General features: G+C 35.6%; 1 protein-coding gene across 3 annotated transcripts in view; it reads left to right on the forward strand.

Annotated features, from left to right (window-relative positions):
* The window catches only part of BABAM2 (BRISC and BRCA1 A complex member 2), a 158,681-nt gene that overhangs the window by 19,608 nt on the left and 117,674 nt on the right, over positions 1-21,399 (forward strand). For all 3 annotated transcript variants that reach the window (XM_042813017.1, XM_042813025.1, XM_042813008.1), the window contains one exon: positions 9,135-9,229. In XM_042813017.1, coding sequence (XP_042668951.1) covers positions 9,135-9,229 — 95 coding nt within the window. The remainder of the gene's footprint in view (positions 1-9,134; positions 9,230-21,399) is intronic.

A 21,399-nucleotide genomic window follows, 5' to 3' on the forward strand; every position in this document is an offset into this window, starting at 1 on the left:
AGAATGTTGTTGAATTCCTTCTCTAGTAATTTTTCTTCTTGTTGCATAGTGTGCTGGAAGCCCTACTTTATGAATGGAAGTCAATGTGGTTAAATTTTTTGTTTTTAGAAGCACTTTAAATTTCCATGTGGCACTCACAAAGTTGTATTTCTCAAAAGCTGGTCTGAACATTTATGTGTGTGTTTTTGAGAGAGCTGGGCTAAGCTCCTAAGTCAGTCTACCATGAGTATTTCTTCTATTCTTAAAGTATAGTCGTGGTTCTAGAGATGTACTAATTTTTTTCCTAAAAGCAGCATATTAATTCCTACCTAGCAGGTTTTTTTAAAATGAAAAAGGGGGACTATTTCACCAAATAACAGCCATATTATTTGAAGATACAACTCTACCAAGTGGCATTTTTGTCTATACTTACACAAATAAAAAATATTGGTGTTGAATTGCAGACTTAATCTAATGAATCTCGATGTGTATCACAATGTGTAGTAGATTCTACTTGAGACTTGTTTCAGGACTGCAGTAAAGATACACTAAAAAGCTTCATTGGTTGACACTGCTAAAGAAAATGCTTTCATGTTTTCTGTAGTACTGTGGTAACTTTCTCATGTACAGGGCCCTACTGTTATATTCTGTCAGCCTTAGCTCTTTACTTGGCACTAAGAACAGGCTAAAATTGATCTTGATTCGTAATAGAAAATTAGTAGATAAAAATGCACACATGTAAGAACATGGATATATGCACTGTACTAATATAGTAAAGGAGTGCAGTTACACGAAATATGATTATGGACTATGCATCAAGTGTCAGTATTTACAAATCAACTTGTTCCCCCAGTTCTTATATTCTGAAAACATGTAAACAATTAAGGAAAACCATAATGCTATTGCATTATAGTTCTCCACCTTCCCTGAAACCAAGCAGCGCAATCAGACCATGCTTCGTATTTTAACATCATGACAAACTGAAAGCAGAAAATGGTTTTAACAATTAGTGAGTTCAAGAGATAATCATTCTCCTTGTTTCAGCACTACATGTTTGAAAATGCAGTGCGTCGTTCAGCCCCATAGCGTGTGGAATAAATAGTGATGCCAGCAAATTCAAGAAAGTTTTAGTAATTCGGAGTTTAGATCAGTAGTGATGGTAGAGGAAGACTGTCGTGGTGTGCTACCAAAGATTTGTAGATACTCTGGTGTAGGCTGTTGTGAGATATGTTATCTTTTAAGGGCAGAATATTTTTGTAAAGGAAAGTTGCGAAATCTGCTAGAATAGAAAGATTGACTGAAAATATTCAGAAGCTGCAGTGTATGGTCTTCATTATATGGTGCCAAATAAAGACTGAAGAGTGTTGTTCCTCTGTGGTTTCTCTTACATCCTCTTTGCAACAGATCAGTTCTTTGCATATCATCAGTCATAACCGCTGCCACTGTACAAATATGCAAGTATTAATTCCAGTGTGCTGAAAACTGTTGGTAGGCTACTTTAGGGAAGTATAATTGCATAGTCACAGTCCTGGTTTCTAAAAGACCAGAAAATGTACATTCAGACAATGCAGTAGCTCTTTCATGCTCGTAGTGTAAATTTTTTTATTTTTTTTATTTATTTTTTTTTTTAAAGTTTGATAACATTGAACATCATGTGACTTAAGAATAGCTTGCTGGTAATTTTAATACATTTTCTTGAGATTCATAGAGTCTTGGAATATCCTGAGTTGGAATGGACCCATGAGGATCACCGAGTTGGGCTGCTGAGTTTGCATAGGGCAACTGTTAGCTAATAAATCATTTTTTTTCAGATGTCACTTTCACCTTACTTCTGCATTTATCCTGAACTGCTGGAATGTTTTACTGAGCAGTTACTAAGCTCCGGTCAGGAGTAGGAGTTTGGGGACAGTTTTATCCTGGAGAGAATATGTCAGTGATGGAGATAAATTAGGTTGTTAAATTAGTCTTCCATCATGCTTCAGAAATTTTCAAATTATACTTTCAGAGAAACATTGTTGCTTCATTTTCTTCTGTAAGGGACACAGTAAGTTTTGTTTTCGTGGCCAGAGTGGTTGGAAAATTGAGCTTATTTTTGCTAGATTGTCAATTAAAATTGAAGACAGCCGTATTAATTTTTTAATGAAGTCATCCAAGACTCAATGAACTTAAGGCAGCAGCACCGCTTTTCTTCTGTATTTGAATTTTTTCAATGTTCTTAATAGGATTTTTATTTCCAAGAAGGCAAAGTATCCATGATGCTCTATAATGAGTACAAGACCTAATATGAAATTGAATCTGTATTCCAAAATGCACTCTGAATGGTATGCAGGCATATCCCTTATTGCTAACTGTACAGTAGTGTCTGATGAATAAAGAGGAATATTTGCATGTTTTGAGATGGAGTGTTTTGTAATTCTTGCAGATGGGTTGATCTTCCTGTGGTTAAAAATCAAGGCAGATGTCATAGCAGAGATTCTCAAGCAAACTTACAAGCTCTAATAATCTTTACCTAATACTATTCTTAATTAAAATGCATCGTTAAGAGTGACTCGCTTGGTCACTGTGATTTTGTTCCAAAGAACCCTGGCATCTCTTGATCATGGTTTTAATTTTGCACTCAAGCTTCCTCTGTTTTCCCCCAACCCCCTACTCTTATGCGCTTCATATTTTCTTTTTCAGGCACTGATCCTCCTTCTCTCTCTCTCTCTCTCCTTGAGTGCTGTCATCTGGAATTTAACGGTGATTAAACAATGTGTTGCCCTTGTGATGCTACTGCTCTCTGTGGCCTCTTGAACTATAGTATTTTCATCTTTCATTTGATTTTCACTCTTTTTATATGAGTGGATCGCGGCTTTGGGTTCTGCTGCCCCCACTTTGTTTGGTTTCCTTCATCCTGAGGAGTATTTCTTTTGTGTCATTTGAAGCTTAGCTTTTCTTTCTCTTTCCTTTCCTTTTTTTTTCTCCCACATCTGATTTCTGTTTCTCCAATTCTTATTCATTTTAGTTATGGGCCTTAGATTGCGAAGTCACCATTCTGTTGCCTCACTCACTAGTCCAAAGTATCCCTCATAATATGCTGTATAGAATTTTATCTGGTTTTCTTCCTTAGGTAGAAGTACTTCAAGAAGTTTATCTAGTCTTCCTGTGGCTTTCTGCTTTAAAGAAGTAATAAGAGGCAAAGGAAATAAAAAGCAGAGAGAAATACCTAACCTTCTCATTGCCCTTTTAAAAACTGCTTTGCTAATTTATTTGCTAAGTACTGTTTATCACGCCAGTAAAAACAAACAAACAAACATAAAAATTATCTTGCAATTAATTTTAAGATTCATGATTTGCATAGCCAGGTTGCTGCAGTTTGTCAGTCTTCTGTGCAGCATCAGCTCACTTTACACAGGTTGTGGTTTAGCTGGAGCTCTTACAGGAAAAACTTTTTGGTTCCTGTAATTCAGATTATGCTTTGGTGATATCATTATTTCCATAGTAAGTATCTTTTTGTTGGGTCATCTGAAGTACCTCCCCTGAAGTACCTCCCAAAGATTCTTACTGGCAATATGTTTGGCAGGAATAATGAATATTGTTCTTTTGGTAATCTGCTAATGTTACTAATAGGAAACACGGATAGATAATGTAATCTTTTTTTTTTCTTTTCATATTTATTTTCTCTTAGACTACAAAGTTTTAAATATTTTCTCCTTTTAAGCAATCACTTTCAGGTCTAGCTTTTTCTTTACTATTATTGAAACTTTTCCTTATGTATTGGACTTCGACCAAGCAGGTAATTGACAACATTTTTTTTGCAGGTGAAATCCTTGAAGTGTGTTTCTCATCATGAAAAGTGACCTTACAAGTAAAGATGTATAAATGTGCACCTCCAGGGGTTTTGAAGGCTTGGGTTTGTCCCTCATATTTGTGTTATTATAGTGCCTTCCTACTTTACTCCCTTCTCCTCCTGTTTGAGTTCCAGTTATTGATAATTTCTGCAGTCCTATTTGTTTGAATGTATTTGTTCTTCATTTCTACTTTTCCTTTTTTTCAGCTTCTCAGTATCTCTGTTTCTTACAATTTCTCCAGTGTTGTTTTTAATTTCTACCAGTATTTAATTTCTTTGTGTATTATGTGTTGTTCTTTTTTGTCCTCTTCATTTCTTGTACCAGCGTTTTGAGGAGAGTGGTTGCCCAGCTACATAAATGCAAGTAGCTAAGATTGTTCTGCTGTCTTGTTGTTCAGCCTGGGATCCTGTTCCTTTATGTCATATTGACAGATTTGCCCATGCTCAGGTCTTTATGGCAGAGCAGTGTTTCCCTTTCTGTATGTTGGCCTATATTTTTTTTTTTGTTGTTAGCTGAAGTTAAAGAAATAAACACACCAACAACCCTCTGCCAACTCCCACCACCTGAAGAACCAAATAACTATCCTGTAAATCCTTCCTGTATCTTTTTTCTTGCAGTGTCTTTATTGAACAAGCAGGATATGATTCAGTTGCCTAACTAGAGGTGTTCTAAAGCTGCCTGAGTTGCCCTAGGGTATCTTGCTTGGCGTTTTCAGCTGCTGCCCCAAAGGGCACTGATCTCTCTGAAAAATATTGTCATATCTGCCATGTCTTAGATACCCTAAGGCACCTCAGATGGCATTAAACACTTGAATCATGCTATTGGATCGCTCCTTAGCAACTTAGCATGTGTGGAGTAGCTACAGTTTTCTTCTAGAGTGTCAGAGATACAGAGAAATAAGTTTTTTTGTTTGTTTTCATGTGATCAAATACTTTGAAGAGATGTTACTGAGTTTTTAACACTGATTCCTGTGTCTTTCTTCATTTTGTACCTTGATTCACATGTGAATTCAGAAATTAATTTTAAAAGCATCACAGCTTCTTGCTGTCAGATGTTGTCTCTAAGCTTCAGGAATATTTCTGACTTTTCACTAAACAGCCTGTAAGAAATTTAAGCTAAACTTGGTTTTCTGTAATAGGATTATACTTCAGGGTCAAGTGTGCAGGAGTCCCACAGTACTCCCAAACACCATTTGAGGTAGCTGCCCTCCCATCTGGGCAGAACTGTTTCAACAAATCATTTTAAGAGGAGCTGCTGAGGTAAAATTATCTTGCTGTACTTGACAGTAGAATAGCTTGGCAGCGTCAGCACCACAGCAGAAATAGAATTACTCCTGTATGTTGCAATAGTAGTTCTGTGTTTACTGAAGTTGAATTGTCATTTCAGGAGCTATTTCTCTTTCTGTCAAACAATAAGTGGTTCTAGAGGTGATGTGTTGCTATATTTGACTTAAAGAGCAAAAAATATTTAGAGTGGAATCCAGTGATGAGTCAGCAGGTCTGCCTTTGTTCATTTACATCCTTTCAAACTGCTGATTGCACTGTCTTGGTCACTGATGGCAATGAAATAACCTGTTCCTCTTCCACCTAAAGACAATTGCCAAGGGTCTGCTTTAGGGAAGGATTTGCTTGTAGAAGGGACTGATCAGTGTTCCTGTGTGATATTTGTGTAGACACTGAAGGAGCTAGGTTAGCATTCTGTATACATGTATGATGACGTTTTTCTTGCTGTCTTTTTGATGTTTCATAAAAGACAGTTTCTTTATTTTCCCCAAACTGTATGTAGGCTTTGTCTCATGTTTCAGCACTGTTCTGTATTCCATATGAATGCATTCCGCGGTGAAGTTGAACTTGCATTGCGTTTGGTTTTTTGTTGTTGTTGTTGATTGCATTTTTTTGTTGTTGTTGTTGTTGTTGAAAGCCAAATGGATTGAGGGTATGGATTACATTCAGATTGGTCTTATTCCAGGCTGCAGTGAACGCACACTTGTTTTACATGTTTTGTGCTCAGATTTTTCGAAACCCAAGAATTTCTGAAGGATATAGATAACATTTCAGAAGTAAAGCTTTTGGGGTTTTGGGTCAGTAACTGGTAGGTTGTTCCTACTTTTGTTGTCTTGAGGTGAATAGGGATGTTAATGCTGTGGCACTCTGTATAACATCTTTCAGTACTACTAAATTTATAGTACAGTTAGAAAAAAAGATCACAAGAGGTGAAGTTGTCAGAAGAAAACTGTACATAAGGCCAGTGGAGAGCAACTATATAAGCACCTAAAACATTTCTTAGTTTCTAACCCCTTTTTTAGACTTACTATGCATTTTGGCTGAATAGATAAGAGAAGAAGAACAGTATGTGTGTATGTACAAGAAAAGAAATGATAGATTTAAGTATTAGTATTTCCATCTTTTCATCTGTTAGGAGCATATTAGCTTTTCCTTTGAAATCCTGTGAAGTATTTCAAAATTGAATGCTTCTTGCCTAGGGAGAAAAAAAAAAGATGAAGTGGTATTTTTTGATAGTGAGAAGCAAAAGGATATATAAAGCACCCTTTTTCTTGTAATTTATCTTTGGCTTCATGGCTTTAACTATATTGAATTAATGTTAAGTTCTGTAGCACTATTTAATTGGAAATATAATTTTATTATAGTTATCTTTGCCCAGTGTATCTATAAAAATATGATAACTTGTCTGAGTATGAAGGTTTTGCCTACACTGTTCTTAAACTGGAGTGGTCATGGACACGTTTTGTCTATTAATGGCAAATAGAATTGAAACTTATGAGGAAGTACATACAGAAGTTGGGGATGTAAGGAAGGGGTATTTATTTAATTAGGCGAGGTGGGGGGACGATGCAGGGATATATTGGTTTCTGGTGTTCTTGTTTTCAAAACTATAGTGGTAGCCATTCTCAAACCGAGTGCAGTAATTTTGCAAATGACTTTATTGGCTTGGAAGTAGTTGCTTAGAAGTGAATGTTTTTATTAAGCCGACTGGGAGATAGTGTTCAATATTTTGATTCACTTCACATTTTGTGAACTCACTACACAGAATAGTGTTAACATTTATGTAAAGTAACATCAGATTTGCTGTTGAGTTGGCCATTGTGATTGCAGCTTATGTTCAATCTTGCTTTTCAGACCAATCACAATATAAAGTTCTTTAAAAATTTTTCTCTAATCAAATATGGAGACGTTATATAAAAATTAAGTTAATATAAAATAAAGTTAATATATAAGATAAGTTAATTTGATTATTTTTTATCTTAAGGTTTTTGTAATATTTAGATAGTTGGAGTGCAGCTCTTGGCAAGATGAACTGTAGCTTTGTGTACTCGGTTTAAAATAACACATTTAGAGAATGAAAAACCAAACAACTAGCAAGTCAACATGGAAAGAATGTGTTAAATGAGTTACTTAGCATCACAAAAGTATGTCAAGACAAAAACAGAGATACACTCCTTTCCTTCAGAGTAGCATTAGGATAAGTAAAAGGACAACTTTTTTCTTTATGGTGAGTTCTGAGTTATTTGCACTACAGCTCTTAATTTGTGAAGATTGAGAGGTGTTAAGATTCTGTCTCCTTCAAAATATGGCTTCAAGTATTGTCTGTTCTGTATGTGGAGATTGATTGTAAGGAGCTATGCAGGTTTGTTTTGTTTTTTTTTTTTGCCATTACGGTGAATATGAAGGGTTGACTTAAGGTGGTGTACGAAAATCCAGTCTAGTCAGTAATTTTTCAGAATTATATATTGTTGTCTTACAATTTAGGCAGTCTAGCAATTATTTTCTCTTCATACACACATATTTCCTGTTACTATTTTATGTTGTTTCCTCTAGGATTAGTGCATATTTTGTTCTTTCTTAAAATGAAATAATACCTTTATGTTAACTGTATTTGGTATATTAACGGGGAAACCTCTACTCTTTCCTGCACCTTGTACTTATATGTGATTCTGATGTTTGTGAATGTGGGAGTGCATACAGGAGAAACGCACACCACACTATACTGGATCACATGATCAGCAAGTTCATATTTTGGAGTGATGCTGTGAAGCATACCTAGACAGGATTGGCCATTGGCTTCTTGATCATGAGCTCTCACTCTGCAGATTAGCCTCTATACTTCCAGCATAGATTAACCTTGCTTCCAGCTAGAGCCAAGATATATTTACAAGAATATTAGCAGTTAAAGCTGTCATATTGAGTGTCTTGAGGTGGTAATATTGCTTATCAGGCAATACGTCTGTAAGCCTCGTTAATCCAATGCTTTTCTCTAGTTCTGTATTCCTAACTGTTGGAAAAAAACAACAAAACAATGGCTTAACTTTCTATGGACGGAACTGTTTGTAGGACGTACCACGCTGTTTTTACCTTGCTGTGTAGGTTTTGAAGAAGTTACCACGTAGTGGGTATTGACTTTCTTTTAGTGCCTGCTCACTGTGATACCTCGTGAATCTTCTTTATGCAATAGCTTCGTGGGTTTGTTTCATGTCGTCTTCAACAGGAAAGAGTGATTCAGAGGTAGAGAAGTAAAGCTAGATACAGCTTTTCATGGATTGACAGATTTTTCATAAGCTCACATGCAGATGACTTCACTTCCTCTTGACCTATTGGAACTCTGAAGCATGCTTACTAATGAAATAATACAACCTACTTTCTTTTTCAATTATAACGTCAGTAATTAATTGTATATTTTGTGACACCAGCAAGATGGGAACTCAGTGGCAAGCTGTGATGATTTAAATTTTTAGTTAATTTTAGTCTCTCAGTTTAAATCACAGAATCACAGAATGGATAATACATTTTTCTTGGCAAGAATTTTGATAATGTTAGTGATCTCTATTGGCCTGCTTATTCTTCTTCCAAAGAGTTGGGATGGAGAGGAAAAGAAGGAATGGGAAATACTATGCTTTAAAGGCTCCAGTATTTTCAAAATAATAATCTTGATAGTTTGCATCTAAGCTTTGCTTAACGTGCAAAGCACAGCAATCTAAATGTGGTACTTCTAAAAAAACTTTTATAACATTGTGTTTTTAGGCTACCTCAGTAGTCTTTGAATTACAGTTTGAGATATGAAGCAATAATATATTGCATGTCTCACTGCTTGCAGAGAAGGAAGAAGCAATGCTTCAGGAATTTGATTTAATTCCCCAAAGCATCTGATGCTTGTCTTGTCATGTAAATTTTTGTTAAAATCACGAAGATCAGTACATAAAATATTCAGTATAGCTATCAAATCTTATGTAATGTGTATCCTTTGTACAATATCTTATTTTTAAGCACATACGTAAAGATGTAAACCATGTTTTCATTTTCTGCTTTTCAGGGGATATAATATTCAATGCTCACTATCCTGACCTGCCACCAGATTTTATCTTTGGAGAGGATGCTGAATTTTTGCCAGATCCTTCTGCCTTGCATGTAAGTACTTTAGTATGAGGCCCTCATACCATACAAATAAATTTGGCTTTTTTAGAATAGCTTCAGCAATGAGAATTTGCTAACAATGCAGAATAAAGGAAAAAAAACCTTTTTATCTCATTGTCAAAAGAGTATGAAGAAGTTGTCTTCTAATGTGATTTAAAGTTGAGTCCATAAATGTGATTTTATTTTTTTAAATATTTTAGTCAAGACAAGGTGAATAGTTGAGTAGCTATTGGCAATAATTTGGAATAGTTATTTGTAGTTATTTGCATAACTATTCAAGGTTTCTTTAAAAAGATACATATTTAATATCTGACCATCTTAAAAGATCTCTTTCAGCAAGAAGGATTGAACATCAATTGTATCTTTTAAAAGCATTTACTTGCAGAAAAAGTAGCATAATGTATAGTGTTGTCAATTTTTTTTTTTTTTTTTCCCCTCAAGTAAGGTAAAACCAGGTTAATATTGTTGCAACCACAGTATCAAGGAAAGAGCTTATCTTCACACACAGAATAGGTAGGGCTACCATTTTGACCCCACTTGGGTCAAAAATCAACTCAATTAGAAAGTATTTCTATAGTCTTGTTACTACAGAAGAAAAAGCATCACGATATGAAACCAAATGGTACTGTTCAATATTCAAAAATAGCCTAAACTGGTAAAGCTTTATTTGAAGGAGCTAGCATTGATTATGCATATAAAATACTTCTGCTCAGAGGTTAGTAGTAGTTATTAAAGGGATGTTAGGGTATTTTTGGTTCCTGAGGTACGTTTCATCCTTACTCTGCTGCCTTTACAGTCCTGCAGCCCTGTGTTTTGGCTCAGTGATGTTCTTTGTCAATAGGGTTTGGATATATTTTTTTCCTGTAAATGTCCAATATCTCGTTATGGTGGAAAGTTAGTGGTTCCATCAGAAAAGCATGCCTCTGCTGTGGAGCTCCACTGTAATTCCTGTTCAGTGACCCACGCAGCAGGTTATCATCTCATTTCTCTTTTTTTCTTAATTTTCATCTTTTACTGGAAATTTGACCCAAAAAAAGCAACAGTTGGAACTTCAAATATATTTGGTATGTGTGATTTTGTTCAACAGTTGGAAAAAGCGGGCTGTATATGTGGGATACATGGCATCGTATGGTGCAGACATACACCTGGGAAGCACCTTTCTCCTAGCGTAGAGCCATGCCAGCGTAGAGGCTTTTTGAATAGTACTCTGCTGTACCTTTCTTGTGCTTACCTCCAGCACAGCAGGGCAGTTGTATCAGGTATGGGAGCTCCCCAAAGCAAGTTTCTTGAGGCTCCCCTGTACTGTTCAGTGCTGGGGGACAGGTATCCGGGTGGAGCAGCCCCACTGTAGTGGTTGCACAGCTGAACATTGTCCTTTATGTGTGACATAACAGTTGTGTTTTTTTTGTCTTTATTCACTTCACATTGAATTATGCTGGGAAATTATATAATCTTAAAAGAATTAGCATTAATAATTGTTTTTAGCATACCTAGCTGAAATTTTGTAAGGTGAATGTCAAGGTGAATGTCTTACTTCTTTGCTTCACCTGGTCATTTCCTTGTGAAACTTGCAAACTCTTTTGGGAAGGAACCGTGACACTGTTGAATAGCTATTCTGTTAGGCTTCTTTTAGGAAAGCTTTTACTTTGTATGCCAATTCTAGAATTGTTTTCACAATCTTTAATTTACTAGTTCTCTTATTTTTCCCTTTTTCTGTTTTACTGTTTCACAGTACTATAGTGTCTTGAGAAGTATTCATAGTAACAGCAGTTTCTGCAGTTGTTGTTAGTGGAGGAGGAGCATTTTTTTAATGTGCTGGAAAAACTGAAATGAACAACAAAGAACAAATGAGATGTTAAATGCTCAAAGAGAATTTGGGGCATCCAACAGAAGTATTGTTTGGAGGGAAAAGTTTGCCAAGTGTGATGTGGTGTCTTATTTCTCATGTGAAGAGAAGTTGCTTGTAATACTCATCCACTGAGAAGCCCATAAGAATAAAAACATCCTTCTTTTTCTTTCTTTCTTACACGGTTGGTTAATGGTGCATCATTTGGGTGCATTGCTTTTCTTCTGCCTAAACATGGAACATACTTCCCACTCCCTGCATTCCAAAACAGCTTGAAGAGCCATTTGCTCCTTGATGCATAAGATATTAATTAGCTTATTTTAAAATTAAAAAGAAAAGAAAAATAAATTGGCAGCCCAACAGTTTTTCTGTGGTCATTATGCCTTGCAGTAACATTCACTATGTTAATGTAATCTTTTTTTGATAAGATACTTGGTCATTCTCCTCCAGTCCCTCCTGATGCTATCAGAGCAAGTTGTCCCCACTTTGCAGCTATGGTGTACCTTTGCTTTGGTATTTGCCTTTTAATGTTCAACATAGTTTGCAGACTTGTTTTCTCCAGAATGTTACGTTAACAGTAACTTGTTCATTATGCTAGGCCTTTTAATAACTCCCTTTTCTCCACACGTCTCAGACCTATTTAATGAAGATGATTTTAATTGGATTCTAATGTATTAGGGGAATTTTTTGTAGTTAGTGGAAAGGTATGTTAACATGTTAAGCAAAAACAGATTAGCATGTTGATCATAATTCAATATCTAAATCTTAAGCAACCTACAAATCCTTTTGATGCAACTGTTCCTGGATATCTAAACAGAATCTACAATTCACAAAGGCATGTAGATAGTATTAAATGAGGGATAAGTCCACAGTCCGTAAGTAAAGAGTGCATGCAGTGGAATACGTGGGAATTCTGACGTTGTGCCTTCCTGTAGTGCTCTCATCTGCCTGAATGTCTTGTTTGTCAAGCAGAAGTCATCACATGTTCCATGGCTTGAGTCAGGCTTAATGTTCAACTTGAAACAAGAACCAGGTACTCTAGATTCCTCAAGCTTATGTGGCTATGTTAGAGGTTGTCGGGAGGCTTCCCTAATGAAACCTGAATCACATCAGTCACTCCTGCAGTTTCCATAGCCGTAGGCAGACCTTCAAGTTACATTTTCATCTATATGCTGTAACAGGTGTTCAGTTAAGCAGCTGTTAGTCAGACAGCTAACGAGATTCAAGAAGTCCTGCATTTTAAAAGGTAGATGCTGTATGTGAAGATGCCTTTTTTTTTTTTTTTTTTTTTTTCTTCAGGAAATACCTGAATAGTTGGGCTTGTATTTTAGCAATGAAATGATATATTGAGTACTTGTTATATACAGATCTAATCAGTTCCTTTGTTAAATTGGTATTAAAATCAAGTCAACATGCCTTTTGAAACTCTGCTTTCTTTCTGTATTTCACAGAAATATTAAAATCACTTCATTCTGAAACTCAGTCTGAGTCTCAGAAGTTATTCTATGGTTGTAGGCTATAATTTGTGTATATTCTGGGTTCCTAGAATGATGCAGAGATTGGTATTATAGTCAAGGGATTACTATTCCTTTGATTGTGGTTTGTCATACTGTTTCAATTATATTAAGAGCTAAATTGTTTAGGTTGATGATGCTATGCACAATTTAGGCATTATTAGAAATAAACATTTATTTTTCCTTTTTATTAAAAATATCCTCAGCTATAGCATGTGCTTGATACTTGTGTGTATAGTATGCATAAATAAAATCAGCTTCTCAGAATGTAAATAGAAAAGTTCTTCCCTGCTCTAGTGTTTATGCATTTTGGATGACAAGTATTAAAAATGTATTTTAAAAACAACCTATGATTCACTCTGTTCTGATTAAAAATTCAGTTGGCACAAAACAAGATTAGTGATTGTGTACGGATGAGATTAATTTGGAGCTCATTACAATGACGCCAGTTTGAGTAACAAGAATTGTTTGTTATGTTAGCCTAGTTGATTGTTAATGTGAGCCAGTTAATAACTGAAGTGCGTATGCAAAATGTTAACCCCATTTTTCCAATAATTTTTAAGTATATTCTGTTTGGCAAAGAGGATACAATAGCAGTGTGTGCAAGCTAGTGGTTAGTTTTAGGGCTTGTAGGTTTTTTTTGTTTTGTTTTGTTTTTTTTTAGCATCCTACTTCAGCCAATCACCCCAGAAAGATTCTGCCCACTCAGTGCTATTGAAAAGACTTCCTTAGCTGTGCTGGTGATGGAGGCAAGAGGACATGAGTATTTCCTGAAGCCCAGCAAGTGCTCAGTGCGTCCTTGCAGGCTACTGTATGTAGGAATACGTATGTTGCATTCACGTGGGAGAGTGTTGCCATCATAGTAATGCGGAGAATGGACCACTGCTGTTCTGATCCCAGAACAAAGAGCTAGAAATAGTTTGCCCTTGTCAAATTGCTAATACTAGGTACAGATTTCATTCATGCAGCTAATTTCGCTGCTAGATCATATTAAATGTTACGGGATGTGTCAATTTTTATTTTAAGCACTTGTATTTGGATTATTAGCCTCTGTAGTATTTATCATATGACTGTATGACAAATGTCATAAAGGCTGTATTGCTTCTGTGACTGTGTTCAAAATCTTAATCATTGTTACTGTCATCTTCTTGAGAGAGCATGTAATAGGTAGTGAAATAGTTCCTTTAAATATCCCCCCTTTCTTTAATTGTTCTTCATCCACCATCAGGTGCATAAGGCAGATGTTTAACAGCATCAGTTGTCCCTGTGCTCACAGCTGTTAAAAAAACCCAATGCTTGTATTAGCTCATGCCATCTAAACTACTTTGTTCTAAAAAGCCTGGCTGTTGTGTTGTTGGCAGAGGAGCAGATGCTTATTACATGTTTAATATTGTAAGTCCCCTCTGTAAGGGCAAATGAGCACTGGTAGTTTCAGGATATGGCTGTACAATTAGGTCTGGGAGGTTATTGGATTTGTCAGGGAGATGTGTCAGTAAGTTTGAACTTTTCCAGTATTACCACCTCTTTTGTTGCTTGTATTTGGGATGTTAGCAGAGGATTCCATTCTTGGATCACTAACCTACCACTCTTGCACTAAAAGCCTTAAATTAGCTTGTTTTGAATTTGATTGTAGAGAATTTAAGTGTAACAGAATGCAGGATTGTATGTTCTGTATTTTAAAATAAACTGTAAATATTTATGGTGCTGCAAGGACTTAGTAACCTTGTATAATTCTCTGTCATTTTCTACTTGTGTAAAATCACTGTATCTATTTACCTTACTTTTTCTGAAATTTCAGCATTTCTTTGCACAGCTTATGAAAATTCAGTCTAAAAGCATAAGCAGAAGAGAATATGCTATTTCCAGAAGTTCTGCTTGAGTTATTTGTAACATCTTAGCTGTTTTTTGTTTTTTTTTTTCCTCCTAGTCAATCCATAGACTGAACAAATTCATACGTTTGGATCCTATGTATTTAATTTTTGGAAGGAAAATATCTGATAAGTTGGGTAGTTTTTCCTCTCTTTCTTAAAACTTGCCAATATACTCTTGCAAAATTAATTCCATTACTTCTCACTGAAGGACTTGGTAAGGTAAGGAAACATTTCCTTTTTTTTTTTTTTTTTTTTTTTGGCACATTCTTCTTTGCTTGATAATGCCACTTGTCCCTAGAATGAGGAAAATCTAAAATATTAGCTCTTAAAAAAAAAATAGTGCTTTTCTGTCTGGGAAATACTAGTTTAGGAGAATACTAGGAATGTGCATGGCTCGTTTGACTGAGGGATGGCAAAGCGGGAGAAAATGTTTTTCTGCCAAGTTAGTTTTTATACGTATGGTGAGAAATATAATTGTTCTCCATCAGCAAAACGGGGAGAAACACCTAATGGCTTTCTAGTCATACAGTTTTTCAGAAAGAATAGTGATTTTCTTCTATCATATAAGTTTGACCATCTTTTCCACAACTGTTCAGTTACATGAGGAGGAAGCTTGGACCAGAATAATAAAGCATTTAAATTTTAATTTAAATAAATGATATATTTAAATAAATGCTTGTATTTATTTTGAAGATATGTAGATTTGGCTTAGACTTGAACTCAGAATATTGGCCTCTTTTGTCTCTGGATTTTTTTTTTTTTAATTCATTTTAGTTAAGATAGTCTCATTTGTGAAATGGGGCAATATGGCTAAGCATGCTTGTGTAGTTGCATAAATATAATATATCTACTTTACAGGAAATAAAGATCTTGCTAATGGTAAGAGCATTACAATAAATCCTAGTTTATCTCAGTGATTTTCAGGTCATTGTTTGTTTAAAACAACAGTACAAAGCTGATGTCCAAAGCTGGATGTATGAAAGCAGAATGTCTTTTATTTGAATCTTTGAAAGTGGAATAATAATTCTGATATGGTAATTTTTTAATAACAACCGTGAAACTGATAAAATCAATGTCATTACATCTTTTTTTTTTTTTTTGTTATTTCATGTAATTGAAGTGTAAACATACTTGACTTGAACAATGTCAGTAAAATTTGGAAGGAAAAAAAGTCGTTATTAGAGAAGCTGGCAAAAATTAAAGGATTCTGGCCCTGGTGTGTAATGTTACTGGCACAATATACTCCATTTCCTCACAAGAACTCCAGAATATAAGAAATGTCTTGGCTTGAAGGCAACAGCTTGTTAGCTTTCTAGAAACACAAGGTTTTCTTTTTTTTTCAAAAGGAAAAAAAAAAAAATCAAATCTAGCACAATCTTCCTGAATTGAGAACACATCTAAATTCAATGTGATACGCCTGTTGAATTCAAGTTGTTGAGCCATGAAAACAGATTTTTCTGGAGAGACAGTCAGCCAGTGCTTAGAAATATGCAAGCAGAACAAACTTTTAAATTATCTGATTATAGAAAGTCATTGATAAATAAACATTCTGTCTGATAATGCTGTTTTAGATTTGATTAAGTTCTAGGCCATGAGTTCGGTTAAAACTTACAATTGTTGGTGATTTTTTTTGTGTGTGTGTGTGTGTGTGTGTGTGTGTTTGTTTGTTTTAAATCGATGGGAATAGTTTAAGCTTGGGAGCCTGCAGATTCTTTCCTTCAGAAGATATTGCTGAGGCAAAGGAATGTCCTTGCATACAGACGAGACCTCTATTAATTTTCCCACACAGAGGAGGGCTCAAGCTAAGTTTTGTCAGCTTTTTGCTGGTCTAAGTTTCTGCATACGTTTGTTTCAAAATCTCTCTGCTTTACTGACTGTGCACATGCTTATGTGCCTGTGTTTCTTCCCTATCTTCCATCTCAGATCCTCAGCATACACATATACTTCAATTATCTTAAAAATAAATAAATAAATACAGAAGTATATTTCCAATGTGGTTAACATATTGTTTGTGGTATTATAGTTCTTATGATTTTATATTATTATTATTTTTTTTTTTTCCATTTATCTGTCTTTCTGGAGGTGTAGCTTTCACTTGCATAAAGGAACTGAGCATTCTTCTTATACTGCTTTTTGAGAAGATATTACTGATTTGCTTTAATTTGTCCAGTGTAGTAGGAAAAGAAGTGGTACTTGGTGTTTTTCTGAGGGATTTTATTTTCAAGATCATACATGTTCTCTTGTAGTGCAAATGTGGAAGTAAAATTCAAATACTGCGAGCTGGCTTAGCCACTGAAACCCACAATATGATGGATCGATTTTGATTTATGGGATTTTCAGAGGGAGGAAAATGGTTAGAAGGAAACTTTTCTATATGCCACCCAAAAGTAAAAGCTTAAGGGATATCAGTGGACCAGGCCAAAAATATAATCAGTGAAGTTTCTACCTCCCTGCTGTAGCTAAAATTACTGGTTTTGACAGGAAGGAAAAAGCCCAAGGACTGATAAGAATGAAAAACCAGCTGTTAAATAGGGACTCTTGAGGTAAAGCATTAAATACTGAGCCAGTGATCTGTTCTCTAGTACACTGGGAATCTGAGAAGTTTGGGCCTATTCATGCTGCCATCCATACGTGACAAGCAGGTCTGTAGGTAAAAGATATGAATGCAAGTGTTTTTTTTTTAAATTCATTTTTTCTTTTTCTTCTATTTGCTGTGCTGGTTAGACACGCTCACTTCTAGTAACAGATTCCCAAGGTGAAAAAAGGCTGTGTGCTCACTTGGTTTAGCTAATGATTAGTGCATTGGATTTCCTATCCCAGGATCTGTGTGTTGAGGGAACTAAGAAATTCCTTCTCAGAACAAGTAGGGGTACATGGTGGGAGATCTGAAAGGGACAGATTCTATTCTAATCTCCTAGCAAAGTAGGACAAGAAACATCTTACATGCCTAATCTTTAGAAGAGTAATTAGATAATTTTGTTCTCTCTCTCCTGTGATGGTAGGAAGTAGTAACTTTGAGCATCTGATGATCTGTGGGAGGAGCCGCCAGGCTTTTTCAGGAAGAGTACACAACTAAAAATGCTCTTCTGGGCTGAGAGTTGCAATTCCTACATCCCCAGAGCAACCTTAAAATACATAGATCAGCTATCTCAGTTGCTCCCACAGCAAGTCGTAGGAATAATATGTGGCAACCTTTAGAACTTTTGTGCTCTCCTGTTCCTGGTGAACGATGCCTGAGAGCAAGTGGTGGATTTATTCTCAGTGGATGCGGAAGAGTGTTCCGTGTGTCCCATGTACTGGGTTTTATTTTGGAATTGAATTGGGTGTGTAATTTCTAATCCACAATCACGCTGTCTAACCAATGGGAGAAATGATAGAAAAAAATTTTGGTATACAAAATGTAGGATGCTTTTGCAAAATCAAAATTAATTCTTAATGTTCTACTCACATTGTTCACTAGGTCTGTATTTTCATGCTAATTCAAGGCCTTTGGGTATTTGAAATTCTGGCTAAGCATTTATAGACTAGCATAGTTTGTGCATCCAGTTTTTATAGCCTCTCACTTAAAAGAAAATACTGGCTATCCCAAGTTTTGCATAATGCAAAAAGTGTGGTTGTACGCAGAAGCTAGAACATAAATGGTCTGTAATTTCTTTGATAGTACTTACCATGACAGAAGTGCTCCCGAGTTGAATTCTTTTCATGAAATGTTAAGTCTTTGATGTTTACTTATGCCCAGAAGTGATCATTTCAGACACGTTACTCCAGAAAGTTGTACCAGTGGTGATTTGTGGAAGGAGGATAAGAAGAACGTGTGAAAATAAGATGACAAGAAAATGGTGTGTAGGTTTACAGTGACTGATTTGAAGCTGCAGACTGTAGGATGTTTAAGTGCTGGCTTCTAAGAAGCTGAAGCCTTTAAAGTTGTTGTAACACTCCAGCCCTGCAAATACTGTGAAAATTATCTGTTGATAGAAAGATGTGAGCATATGGCAGATAATTATCCTGTGCCTTTTTCTGTGAGCAGTTTCGCCATGGTAGTCCATGAAAACTGTAGCAGAGCAGAAACTGAAACCTGATTTCCCAGTTTCTAGTCTAATACTGTAACCACTGGACCCACATCTCTTCTGTAATTACATGCAGTTTGAGTACTGATATCACAGTGTGGTCTTTCTCATTTCAGGTAAAAACTTACGTGAGTACTTCTTTTAAGCCACTGTAGGATATAAGATGTATGTGTGCAGCGTTCAGATAAAAACAACATGGAAATCTGTACTTAGATTATTTTTTATGATAATTCTGCATGGGAGATGCTGTAGAAATGTGCTACCAATCTTATGGGCCTGGGAGGTTTTGTTTACTGACATTTTCTCGTGAATCTTAATTTCTTGCTTAGAAATATAAAAGTACACTAACTTAAAATAAGATCTTGCTGTTGTTTCCTGTAGTATAGCCAGGAAAAACAGTTACAATCTGTCTTCTTTAAAATCACATTCCTGGAAGAAATTCTGGCAACCTGGATTTTTAAACACATTTCAAAGAAAAACAATTTCAGATCAATTAGAAATTGTTAGCATATTTTCATTTTGATAATGTAGAATTACAGTGTTCTGCAGACATTGCCTGAAGTTATGAAATAAGCAGTAACCTGTAGAGAGGCTATGAATTAGCTGCTTTTTGAGCAATGGTTGCTTTATGTTTTTTTTTTTGTTGGTTTTTTTTTTTTTTTTTTTTTTTTTAGAAAGGATGGGAGGGAATAGATAATCACTGATACTGAGTAGTTTGCAAAAGTTCTTGATTTGGTTTTTGGAAGGATACAGGAAAGATTGCAATGCACAAAATGTTCCAGAACAAAACTCGCATGTGTTTTCTTTGCCAAAAGTTGAATATTGTGGCTGCTTTGAAAAGCTAAATTTTGCATTGCTTTCCTAGAAGGGATGAGAAGCTCCTTTGTAGGTTTTCACTTGTCTCACCTCTAAGAAGATGTCATTAAAAGTGGTATGGTCTGGCTGCAAGTTTTCTTTGTCTCTTTTTGAAATCCAGTAGGTATCGCTATTTATTTAAATTAATTGCTTTTGAAATGGCTTAAATTTCATTCTCTGTGGGTGACCTTCTGTTTTCTTCACTTTGCCTTTTTATACACAATTTAAGTAAATTAATTTTCTCAACACTTTGGTCTTATCTGAGAATCTAGAAACCTTTATCAAGCTGCTTACTTTTTATGCAGTCAGCTTCTGTCAGGAGATAGGAGTAAGAGTGAGACAATTTGAAGGTGGACTTTGTTCCCCAACAAAATCTGTGGGATTTTCCTCCTAGTAAAATATATTCTGTTCAGTGAGCTTGTTTAAATTAAGATCTAATGGATCTTCAGAACAGGTCTCCTGAATCTCTTTGGGTTTTGCTAATGTAGGCATTGATAAATGAATGCTTTATCTTTTGTTAGCCTCAAAATATAGTAACTGAATATTTCCATTTATATTGTAGTACAGTGCATGTGAGGTTGAGAGCAAAGGCAGTGCATGTGCACGTTATTAGAATCATTCTGAAGTCTAAATATCTAATTTCGTAAAAGACCTCTTCCTGCAGACTTTAGTCTGCTAATGAAGAAAGTTAGCAACTGCAGCGGAAGCTTCTGTGACAATAGAATATTGACTTCCTTATGGAGAGTTGCTGGTGGACAGATGGCAGTTAGTGCCACCTTCACTATGAGCACAGCTACCTGCTGAAGTTTCTGGGATCTGTTCTCTGTCATATGGAAGGTGGAACACACGTGCTTTTCCTGTGGAACAGCTTAGTCCTACTATTTAGAATTAATTCTCTAATTGGAAGAATGAGGGTTAGCCAGCCATCACAGCTAACGTTGCCAGGTTTCTGTCTGCACAGAAAATGCATAGTTGTTTTCTCACGCTACTGACCTGCTACTGAACTAAACTATTTAAGATGAGGTAACAATTCAACTTTGTAGAAAATGAAAGTTACATGAGTTTCATTATGGCAATAGGAAGGCTGATTAAAAAGGTATAAATTAAAATTCAAATTGTGGAATTGCATCTAGTTGTGGAGGTTATAGGCAGAAGCATGAGCAGTGCCTAAACAGAAGAGAATTGTTTAACTGAGACTCCATCCACAGACTCAGCAAATAAGAGACAAATTCTTCCATGATGAGCAGAGAAAATGGTACTAACATTAAAATGGTTGTAACCATTCCAAGATGTGCATTTAAGCCTTTATGGGCATGAATGCAGAACTAGTTGTGGATGCACAGTTGGAGTTGATTCATAGTTGTATACTTACTGTTTTACGGTGGGCTACAAATTTGCACTGCAGAGTTCCTTTAAAAATATCTCTTGGCAAACGGGACAGGGAATTGGATCCAAGTCTGGATTTCTTTTATTTTAAATGCATTACTGATTGTTCTGTAAAATTTGATTAGTTCTCTGGAAAGTCTGCAGAAATCTCATTTCAAATTAGAAAAGATGTATTGAATGAAATATCTAAGTTAGGATACTGTCAGTACTCCTGTCAGTGTGCTCACTTTTTGGATATAACATTCATTTTTATTGCAATATGATAGTTGTCTCTTTAAAAAATTCTTTCTCTCTCTTTTTTTTTTTTTTTCCTTTCTTTTATTTTAGCTTATTTGAATACATACATTTTTGTCAGAGACAAAATTAAAGGTCCTGGTAAGTAAGACAGAAGGCGATTTAGGCAGAAGCTATGGAAAGCAACACGTATTCTGCCATGTACATATTTGCTGGGTATTTCTTTAATTGGGTTTTTCATACCTGCCAGGCTTCTGCAGTCTGGCTGTAGCAAATGTGTGTTTCAATGTTTCCAGGATTTTTCTGAAGTGTAACAACTAAACTTCTTAACTTTGTGTATGTATACATCCTTAGCACAAATTTTATGCAATTTTTTGTGACAGAACTTTGA

The sequence above is a fragment of the Centrocercus urophasianus genome, unplaced genomic scaffold, assembly GCF_019232065.1.
Source record: "Centrocercus urophasianus isolate 14NV4802_14NV808 unplaced genomic scaffold, USGS_Curo_1.0 seq_10, whole genome shotgun sequence".
Taxonomy (NCBI): Eukaryota; Metazoa; Chordata; class Aves; order Galliformes; family Phasianidae; genus Centrocercus; species Centrocercus urophasianus.